General features: G+C 34.2%; 1 protein-coding gene across 1 annotated transcript; it reads left to right on the top strand.

The window, feature by feature from the left end:
- The first annotated feature begins 4,845 nt into the window (after positions 1 to 4,845).
- LOC122290352 (germin-like protein subfamily T member 1) lies at positions 4,846 to 5,851 on the top strand. Its single transcript, XM_043097992.1, has one exon. The coding sequence runs from the start codon at positions 5,027 to 5,029 to the stop codon at positions 5,696 to 5,698; it is 672 nt and encodes a 223-aa protein (XP_042953926.1). The 5' UTR covers positions 4,846 to 5,026; the 3' UTR covers positions 5,699 to 5,851.
- The last annotated feature ends 5,931 nt before the right edge of the window (positions 5,852 to 11,782 follow it).

Below are 11,782 nucleotides of genomic sequence, written 5' to 3'. Positions count from 1 at the left end.
AAAGTTAGAGGGTCACGAAGGATCACCTTCACAAGAAGCAAATGAACAGGAAGACTTGTACAAAGCCATTGGAGTGTGGTAAGAAGTAGCAAGGTACAGTTGGATGGTAAAGAAGAAAGTAGATGAACAAGAGTGTAGCGAAATAAGGAAGTGTGGTAGGAGAAAAATGGACTCTAAAGATGAAAAAGGCCACATGTAGAGTTGGAGAGGGAGATGAACTGTGTAATATGAAACAACAAGGGTAATAGGGGAGGAAGCATATGGAGTATGAAAAAGGAGGAAAGAGGGTATGGGAAATGGAATGACACCTCCACTAACTGACACACGAGGCTCGAAAGGACAAAGCCTATGTCACGAAGTGACGCACCAAGTACAACTCCCTTCAACTATTCCATCGCACCAAGTACAACTCCCTTCGACTATTCCATCTCTGGGGTTATCATGATTTTAGGAGCTCAGCTTAGATAACTGGGCCTCAGCTAAAGATACCGTATAGGCCACAAATCATGGCCATGGGCTCACTACAGAGGAATTGAGAAGCTAACAAAGTCCCAACGGCCAAGGTGTTACGATAGCCCCTACTGACTACATAAATCACAGGCAACAAGATGGAGATTCAAATAATAGGCCCCAATCTGGTTTCAAATAGGAGATAAGGTAGTTATGAGCCTTGAAGGATGTCCATGGCCACCTTATATATATATCCAACGACTAATACCCAAAAAGGTATGCAAATATTTCCATTCTCATCTACAATCAATACCATAGCAATTCCCCTGACTTAGGCATTGGAGGCGTCCCTACACCTTTGAACCTTTTCCTCTATTCTTGTTGCAGGTTGCAAGTGGTGGAAGGGGTTATTGTAGCATGGAATAGTTGTGCAAGACCTCTTTGTTCGAGTGTTGTTAATATCCATCAAAACCTATCACTGAAATTTTGGTTGAATGACAGTGGGCCTCTCATTTGTCCTTTCTGTTCTTTTTAAATTTTCTTATCTCAAGTTCTTCAACAATCGGTTAGATTTTTGCCTCTTATCCTCCCCTACTTGCTTTAAAATTTCAGATTTATCATTTCGGTTAGTATTTCTATCATGTCTAGTGGTAGGGATTATTGTATAGCTCTGTTCAAGGCATTGCAAGGTATTGCCCTTGCCCAAAAATTGGCCCCTTTCATATGTTAAACAGTTTTGAAATCCAATTTTTAAAATCATTTTTTTTTTTTGTACAATAGGTCATGATCGCTAATGCCCAAACAGTGTTGTTTCCGCTCATTAATCTCTGCCAGCCACACACACGAGCTTAGGTAGATATTCATAATTAAGTCTCATTGTCAGCATTGTTATGAGTGAAATATAATAAAATTATGGTTGCTGGAGTTATTAATGAATTATAGTTATATGTTGATTACAAGTTGGCTGTATTGGGGTTATGTGTTGATTACAAGTTGGTTGTATTGGGGTTATGTGTTGATTTGTTGAGTTTGAGGTGGTTGTAGGGAGTTATTATGTGTGTGATGAGAATGATGGAATTTGCTGGATTTTTTTTCTTTTTTATTTTTTTATTTTTTTATTTTAATGTTTGAATGGTAGGATCTATAAATGATGTTGTGTTCTTGTATATTGCTGGTTGGGAGAAATTGTTGGCCATTTGAGTCACTTCATGACTAGTTTGTTGTAATGTTGTGGGGTGAATTATTATGAAGTTGTACAGGTTGGTAGGTGACTGTTAGGTGGAGATTACTTGGCTGTATGGGGGTTTAAATGTTGATGGTTTGAGGAGGTGGCTGTTCTTGTTTATTTTATGATGGATATCGGGTTTAAAGGGGCTGGTTTGGGTTACTAATTGATTGAAAAATGTTTATTGATTAGGTTGTAATACTATTAGAAGTCAGACTTAAGACTAAGATAACATGTTGCAAGAGTCAAGTAAGTGAGGTTTATATACTAGACTTTGCATAAATGAAAATGATTGAGGTTGATTTTAAAATATGCATGTTTGTTTTGAAAAGAAATGTGAAAACAACTTCAGTTATTTGTTTTGCATTACTCATGAACTCTGTATGAAAGAGAAAAGTATTTTTGTCATGACTTGTGTAGACATGAGCTTATTTTAGTATTATGTTTCTGAACTATGCGAAAAAGAGTGAATATGAAATCCAAAAAGTTTTGCTTTGATTAAATGAAGATGCTTTGATTCTATTATTTTGAATATGTGAAATGATCTAAAGCTATTCAGTATTCTATTTTGATATGATGTGTCATCTGAAAACCTTGGCATGAATTTCTAATTCTGTATCTTAATATAATATGGTTCCGATGTAGTTTCTATTATGTTTCTGTTATGGCCCTACCATGAATATAATAGTAATATAAGGCCTTGCCATGGTTATAATAGTAATATACGGCCTTGCCATGGGCATAATAGTGCTATACGCCCTGCCATATGTATCATGGTAGTTTATAACCCTACCATGGTATATGATCCAACCATGAGTATAATAGTGGCATACGGCTCCCACGAATAATGGTGGTTTATAACTCTACTATGGAGGTTAAACATGGTATACGACCCAACCCCAGGTATAATGATGGTTTATAACCCTACCACGGGGGATAAACATGGTCTCTGTCCTGATGTGATGCTATGCTATGATATGGAGATGATGTTTCATATTATAATATGTCAAAGGATCTTTTGAATAAGAATGTTTTCTCAAAATTTCACTCTGATATTTTGTAACATAGTTTGATTTTGCATTTTGAAAGCAAATATTTTGATTTTGCATTTTGAAAGTAAATATTTTGGTCTACATTCCAGACTCTATAAATGCGCATGTTTAGATACTATTATATGTTCTTTGCTTATTGAGTTATTAATAACTCACCCTTTTATCTTTACAATATTTTCAGATAACTTTAATAGTTCAGCTGAGGATCAGTAATAGAGTATGTGGGCAAGATTAGCTAAGGATAGTAGTTGAGTACCTCAGGGTACTAGTGTTATTGGTGGATTTTTTATTTAGTAGTTTGATTTCAGTATATTAAAATGATTATGAAGACTTATGTAAATTCTATTTCATTTTATTATGTTAACTGAAACATTGACAAGTTGATCAATTTTATTTGAGTTACTATATTGAGGATTTGATGGATTAATATGTGTAGTTAATCATATTAGAGGAATTTATATTTGATTTGGAGTCTTTGGAAATATATATTGGGTATGGAGCAGATCGGCTCAATACGTTTTGGGGCCTAAAGCTAAAATTTTGAATGAGGCCTTTTTTTTAAAAAAAAAAAGCAAAATTTAGTAAATTTATTTTTATTTTTATATTAATTTTTTATTTAAAAATAACACCTATAGTTTTGCAAAGAATATTACTAATTAAGATTTTATACCACTTTTTCAACTGATAACTAACTTTATTAGAAAATTTTTTATTTAAAAAGGACTTTATTAAATCTAGTTTTACAATACGTCATTTAGACTCTTATAAGGACCTGTTACGGAATATAACTCTTCTTAAGTATTCTCAAATATTCTCAAATTTAACATTTTTTCTCTCATTTCATAAAATCTAATAAAACATTTTAACTCAAACTATTTCACTACTATTCACAGATATTTTGAGATATTTTTAGTATTCAAACAAGCCTTAAGAGTAATTATAATCATTATTGTCAATAAATTTCTATAAACAACCTATACATTTGGGAAAAAGTGGGCCCTTGCCTCTTTAAAGGATTATACAAAAGATTTTATGAAAACTCAAAAATTAGATTTTTGCTATATATAACTTTTACATTATATATTAAATTACTAATAACAAAAAGAAAAGTGTATTCTTAGAATGAGAGTCCTTAAAATAATTATTACATAGGATACTTTTAAAACTAATAATGACATAATATCTATTTAATGTTCTCTCATTGAATTAATTAATTTTTTTAATTAGATATTTTTTTCTTTTTAAAAAATTATATTGAAATTATTTTTTTGAGACCTTCTTCCACTAGGAGCTTTAGGCAATTGCCTAACTTGGCTAATAGAAGAGCCGGCCTGGAATGGAGAATATATTACAAATGTTGAAGTAGTTGATTATTAGGTAAGAAAAAATCTAGTTGCAAGTATAATTATGCACTAATCTGCATACCAATTTAATCTGATTAGTCAAAAAATAAATTTTATTAAAAACAGTATTAATTTAAATTTTAAGTATGAAAGAATCAATATTGGTCCGTAAATTAGTATACAATTGTGATTGTATGTAGCAAAACTCATCAAGTAATAGAAAGTAACAAGAGTTGACTCTGGGATCGGGGCGTTACCATAACAGTTTCATTCAAAGCCATAAACATTTTTGCAATGGCATGTACCTGTGTGTACACACCAACAATATCGTTTGAAAAGAAAGGTAAAATGATAAAAATGACTTTTTAATTTGAATGTACGGCTTCTATTATAGCTATCGTGAGCTGATTTTTTCAACGTCTAATGTGAGGCTGCTGCAACCTAACCTTTAAAATTAATATAAGCACCCTTTCGTAGTCCAACCATGCAATGCAGAAACGTTCAAATAAGTTGATTATTGTAATTTTGGTGGTTTTATTATTTATATCATAGCAGATAACAGTGTGAAAACTTCTTAGGAAGCATTTCCTCAGCTACTTTGTCGTTGAAAAGAGGCCCATCCAGGGCTATCTGGAAATCCAGTAATTGGTCTTTCCATGATTAAATATTGCCATAGAAAGTAATTTCAGTTTCACAATGTTGAAGGAATCAATAAAAGTCTGCAACAGCAGGAAGAGGTCATCATTTCCTACATCATTTGACTTGGTCGATATGATGTTTGCCTCGGATAAATTAAAATGATAAAGATTATGACTTGGGGGTTTTCAGGAGAGGAAAAGTTCTATATATAGGACCATTATTCACAACCTCTGGAGTATCCCAGTATCTCATCTTCAAAAAGGAAAAAAAAAAAAAAATTACCCATTAGTTCTAGAAACCAAAAGCCGATTGCAGCCATGAAGATTCCATCAAGTTCACACATCCACATGCTGTCATACCTCGTCGTGTTGTTGCTTCTTCCCTTGCTTTCCTTCTCAGCCGACCCCGATTCATTACAGGATTTCTGTGTGGCGGATCAAAGTGCCATCTCTATATCAGTTAATGGCTTCCCTTGCAAACCTGCCTCAGAAGTAACTTCAGATGATTTCTTCTTTGATGGTTTGAGCAAAGTGGGTGACACATCAAACATCTTTGGCTCAAATGTCACTGGAGGTAATGTCCTTACTTTTCCTGCACTCAACACGCTCGGGATTTCAATGAATAGAGTGGACTTTGCTCCGGGAGGAGTTAATCCACCCCACTCTCACCCTCGTGCAACTGAGAGCGGTGTGGTCATCGAAGGGAAGCTGCTTGTGGGGTTTGTGACAACTGGGAATGTGTATCACTCTAAAGTCTTGACTGCTGGGCAGATGTTTGTCATTCCTAGAGGACTTGTACACTTCCAAAAGAATGTTGGAGTAGGGAAGGCCCTTGTCATCGCGGCTTTCAACAGTCAGTTACCAGGGGCTGTGGTCCTTCCCTTCACTCTCTTTGCTTCAACACCCTCGATTCCAGATGATATCCTAACTAGGGCCTTCCAAGTAGAAGAAAAGGTTGTCGAATCTATAAAGTCAAAGTTCAGTTCTTGAGCTAAGACCTTCCACTCCAGATAATCTCCCATTTATCTGAAAATTGTGTTGTAGTAATGCTTTTGATTTGAGGTTGCCTGCCTCCTATTCTTTTGTTGTTATTCTTTGTGTTTTTATTCATTGTATTGATTTGAAGTTCAGCTCTTGTGATGATTGTGTTGTTATTCAGTTTGTTTATCTTTATAGTCATGGTTGCTTATGATTAGATAAGGAAATAAAGGCTTTACAGTAGGATGGCACAGTACTCTATGGGGTACGACTCTTATGCAGTAACTGTAAACAAAAATCCACTACTAAAAAAGTCTGCATTTGTTTTCTGTTCAAGTAACTCGAAAATCTTTCTTCATTTGATCAGTTTGTTCACAACACTAATAAACAATAATCTGGATCGGTTAGTGAACATATTAAACAATGAATTAGAAAATGAAGGAGAATACAGAAAGCACAATCCTCACATTACACGGTTCAACACCAATTCGTATCAATTAGTGACATACCGTAATAATGAATAAGAATTTATAATTCCAGAAAGTACAGTTCTTTGCTTATATGCCTTAACAACTATTGTTAACCTAGAAGATTTTTTCTACATACTAAGGTAATTGTCTAAAGTTTATCCAGTTAATGATACATGAGAAGTCCAATGCATTTTCTACATAATGATGTCATCTTAGTTCAAGCAGACAAGAAACTCATGATTTCAACACCAGATGATGAGAAACCTAGGCAAAGCTGGCCATTGATTATGGATGACGAACTGAAGTACTAATCCTGCTCCTAGTCCGCTTATGCCCATGATATTAAATTGCTCTTTCAATGTAACGCCCCAGTCCCGAAGGGGTCGGAGAGTTACTTCCTGACAAGTAAACTCACATTTCAACAATATTTTATAAATTCCAAATTTCCAATATTATAAAGAAATTTTGATTCAAACTAATTTTCTTAATATAATAGATTTCCCAAAATGCTAAATCATTATAACACAATAAAATTTCTTAATAAAATTCGTCAAAACATATATAGAAACTCTCCAAGCTTAAACAATGATTCTTAAATCAACTCACCCAATGCTTGATCATAATCTAACCCTAAGCTAAAATATCCAAAATCATCTAAAAAATATTATAGAGATAAGGAGTGAATTATAAGCAACTCAGTAAGCAAACCACATATACTAGTATGTACAACATGAATCATTTCATAAAGTTTCATATGTAGGAAATATAAAACATTTCATTTTCCTATGCAGATGCAACACCAGATCCAATGCCATGCTATTTCAAATTTTTTATTTAATTATTTATTTATTTATATGTGTGTGAAAATTTTATTTGAGTTTTTAAATATATTTTTTTAAAATAGACTATGGGCCTAAAATATTCCTTTTCTTTTTCTTTTTTTTATAAATGAAGATTTCCTACGGCTTTGTTATTTAAGTTAAAATTCTCTTATAAGCTGAGATTTTTTTTTTTTAGCAAGTTTAGATTTTTCTATTAATGTTTTAAATCGGGATCTAATTTATTTATAAATCGAGACCTCGATTTGTGTTTGAAAGCTTTTATTTTTATCTTTTTCATGCTTATGAGGGTTGCAAATTTAGAGTCTTGTTTCCATTAAAATCCTTCCTCCAAATAGCACCCTGTTCTTCTACGCCGATTCAAGGCACTGTACACTACCATAAAAACAGCCCAGCCACCGTGTTAGCTCCACTGCCGCAAACGAATCCAACCCAAGGTCCCAGACGAAGCCACCACCACCCGAAAACAAACCACCGATTTATCTGCTGCCCTTCACGTCCAGTAAGAACCACCGTGAGCCACCTTACTTCCGCACGCATCACTGCCCTGCACCACCATTTGCTAGCCACTGCCCAGTTACACGAGAGCCAACCACTGGAAACCAATCAGCCATCCCGTGTTACGAACCTCTCCCGCAACCACGAGAACCAGTAACTCAAGTCTAGCTCAGCCACTTGAAACCGAAACAACCCCTGTTTTTGTTTCCCGAAAACAGAGCAAGGGAAGCTCTCCCCATACTCTCGGTTTCCAGCCTTGCAACAAGCCGAAAACCACCCAGGCAGCCTCAGAAACCGCCGTCTGTTTCCCCCTCGGGTCCGTCGTTCGGCAAGCCGCGGTAAGTAATCTGCACCTTTCTGTTTCTCCCTCTCACAGCTTCTCTCTTCATGTGCTCTCTCTCTCTCTCTCTCTCTCTCTCTCTCTCTCAGTGTTCAGCTGCCACCTCGGGAGGTAATCTCCGCCACCTCCCAGTTCCTCGCGTTGCTCCTCCACTCTCGGTGAGTTTGGACGCCTCCATTGCATGCGTTTGGCCTCAGTTTTTCTTTCCCTGTTTGTTATACATAAAGCATGGTAAAACTTTCGTTAAGAAATTACAATTTTACCCTCAGCTTTTAAAACAGTGTTTAAGGATTTCTTTCAGTGGGTTTAATTTTTATTTGGTTTTGTTATATATATATATATTTTTTTTTTTTATTTTTGAGTCGGGTAATATTTTTATTTCAATGACTTTCCATTTTTTTTAACGGATTGGGTTTTATATTTCTTCTAAATAAACCTTGTGAATAAGTGAGTGTTGGGTTAGATTAATTAAGTGGATAACTGACGGTTTTGGGAAATGATTGTATATGAAGAATTATGAGGATTTTAGGTTTTGATGATTTAGAATAGGTTAATTTAGCATTTTGAGTTTAAGTATTGAATTATGTATTGGACTAGAAATTTATAAGAATTACGTGACTAGTTTTTAGCTGACAGTTGATATTTGTTCGGTACTATTATGGAGAAGTTCTAAAAAGTTAAGAAGTTCAGGTAAGAGGGATTTATATACTAGACTTTACATGAAATGAAAATAAAACAAGGTTGACATTAAAAATTTGCATATTTTAGTTTTTGAAAAGAAATATGAAAAACAACCTCAATTATTTGTTTCATCATTACTCATGAACTTTGTATGAAAGAGAATGTATTTTGTCATGACTAGTGTAAACATGAGCGTATTTTCTATCATTTTATTTCTAAATTGTACAAAAGAGAGTGAATATGAAATTTTGTGTATAAATTATATTTTTGTGATATGACTCTGTTCTGTTCTGAAAATGTTCTGAACTCTGATATGATGTGATTTATAAAAAAGTTTTGACATGACATTTTGAGATTGGGATGTGGTTTGTGGATGGTAATCTATTTGACCTACCATGGGTGCTAATAGTGGCTTCTATTTAGGTTGGTACCAACTGTTCTGTTTCTAGTGCATCCACTTTGGAAACAAAGTGGTTTTCTGGTAATCTTTCCTGTGTGCACACTTAGGGCTCCAAGAATAATAAGGGGAAGATTTACATTCTGTTTTTACTTGGTTAGCTACCGGGGTTTGTACAACCCTACCACGATGGTTAAACATGGCCTCTGTTGTAATACAATATTCTGGTATGATGGTGGTCAGTAATGCTAAGCCAAAAGGATTTTGAATAAGAACATTTTTTAACTTTTGATTTGACATTTTTTTTATAACATGTTTTTGCCTTCTGCAATCTGAAAATGAGAAGTAAAAATATTTTGTTATGTATTCTGAACTCTGTAAATATTCATATTTGCACACTAGTATATGTTCTCTACTTACTGATTTTAATATTATTTGTGATGATAGTGAAAGAAGGGGAGGTAATCTGAGGTTGCATTGTGCAATGGGGAATTTCTGCAATTTCATTGATGCTAGGGTTTTTATTGAGCTTCCTTTTAGTGGAAACATGTTCTCTTGGTGCAATGGGCAAAGAGGTTTGGCGAGGAGTTAGGCTCGCTTGGATAGAGGTTTTTGAAATTCCAAATGTTTGGATCTTTTTCCTTCTTGTCTAGTTACTTATTTAGGCAATAGATCCTCAGATAATTCTCCGATGATTTTTTGTATGTCAGAGGTTTTGTTGTATGGTCCAGGCTCATTCAAATTCCAACAAATGTGGACTATGCTTGAGCTGATTTATTGCATATTTTAATACATTTAGAATCAATATATTTTAATTTTTTCATTACATTATTATTAGGTGCCGCATACTTTATTTGAGGGAAGAACATTAGGCGCTGCATATACCAATTAATTCTCTCAAGCAGTGATTAAGCCACAGCACATATATTTTTTGGGGGATTTTTTTAGTGCCGTTGAAGAGCTCATTGAGGGGTCCAATTGCTGCTACAGTCTAGCCTCCTCCACTGCTTTCAATTTCTATCTCCGTTCAATTAGCTTGCTCTTTTCATTCCCTACTTTTTATTTAATTTCAGTTTAAAGTTTATGGAATACTTTTAAGATTTTTAGTTTAGAAGTTTGGACAATTTATTTGCTATTTATTTATTTCGTATTATTTATTTTGCTTGCTTCTTTAAGCTTTCATTTAATAGTGATTACAATTGCATGGATTAATTTTGAGAATTTGTGATTTGAATACAAGGATGAACTTTAGAATCTTGATTTTGGGGCTTTTCAATTTTCAGTTCGTATTTTGTCGATTACTTTCTAATCTAGTTTAATTCTTAACTTAGTTTTATTAATCTCTTAGTTTCATTGCATATTAGATTGATTAAAATTTAATTAGGACTTAAATAATTTCAATTTTATTGTTTAATCTTCAGATTTATTAAGATTGTTCAGTTTAGTTGATTATTTGATTGTTAATTTCAATTTTTTAGTCTTTTACATTTTCTTTCGACACTCAAAAATCTAAAAATATAAATCTAGTCCATGACTAGTGCCCTTTTTTCATTCTTGTTGCATTCTTCCATCCATTGTACATATCATCATTTTAATTTTCTCTTTGTGAATATTTTCACCATTTTAAACGAGTTTGATTTTAAGTAACTTTCCTTGAGGAGACGATTTAAGAATTTATTTCTAATTATTATACGACATCCTCCTGTACTTGAGATAGCCTTTGTGCTACTCATTTTGAGTAAGTCAGACTACGTACTACGATTTTTGGAGGTGTGTTTCTCAGTCTTGGTAGGAGGAAACTGGTGGTTCAGGTTTGTTTAAGACTTAAAGTGATTCTTAGGAGCAGGAATAAAGAGATTTTTGGGTGGACTTGGGAGTATATTAGATGGTTGGAAGCGAGGGTTGAGGAAAGTGATTTATGGCTTCAGGAGGGATTTTCGGAAGAGGTTGAGTTAGACGTCTTGGCCACGAAGATCGAGCTACCTACTTAGTTAAAAAGGAAAGAGGTCCGTATTACTCAACAAGTTAAGCAATCTTGGGTGGATCATAGCAAAGTTAATTCTTCTTTTTCTTCAAGCTTTGCAGGTGAGGAAGCATAAGTCTATGACTGATATGAATCTAAGTAATGGTCGGGTTCTTTCTTCTCCAGAAGCTATTCATGAAATCAACAATGGTTTATTCTAATAATTTCTTGCAAGCTAGACCAAGGCACCGGTTGCCTAATGTCTCTAAACTAGTTCAAGTTGCTGTTTTGGGTGCTAAAAATCAAGCTCTGATTAGATGTCCTTAGGAGCAGGAGATTAAGGCAGCTTTATTCTCTATTTCAGTGGATAGTAGCCCACGCCCTGATGGCTTTGGAGTAAGATTCTTTTGACATTGCTGGGAGCTAGTCAAGATGGATTTAATGGAGCCCATTTGTGAATTTTTTCTGGGTGCTCCACTACCCAAGTTTTATACTTCCTTGTTCATAGTTTTAATTTCAAAAGTATTGGATCCTTCGTCTTTTGACAAATTTAGGCCAATAAGTCTTTGTTCAATGGTTTATAAAATATGTTATAAGATCATGGTGAGTTGTTTGACATCAGTATTGAGCTGACTCATTTCTTTGAAGCAAGGTGCTTTTCTTCTTGGGAGAAGTATATTTGAGAATATCAGTATTACTCAAGAGTTAGTACATGATATTAATAAACCAGTTATGGGTGAGAATATTATGATGAAGATAAACATGGCTAAAGTCTATGACACTATTGATTGGGAGTTTTTATTATATGTGCTACGTGCCTTTGGTTTCTCTGCTGAGGTATGTAATATTATTTCTCAATGTGTGATACATCATGGTATTTGATTGTTATGAATGGGACCGCTAAAGGT

This window comes from Carya illinoinensis, chromosome 12, assembly GCF_018687715.1.
Source record: "Carya illinoinensis cultivar Pawnee chromosome 12, C.illinoinensisPawnee_v1, whole genome shotgun sequence".
Lineage (NCBI taxonomy): Eukaryota > Viridiplantae > Streptophyta > Magnoliopsida > Fagales > Juglandaceae > Carya > Carya illinoinensis.
This window is presented reverse-complemented; position numbering and strand designations above follow the sequence as displayed.

Bases quoted from the DNA above. Each gene is read 5' to 3' on its own strand.
- LOC122290352 (XM_043097992.1), top strand. From the start codon at position 5,027: ATGAAGATTCCATCAAGTTCACACATCCACATGCTGTCATACCTCGTC.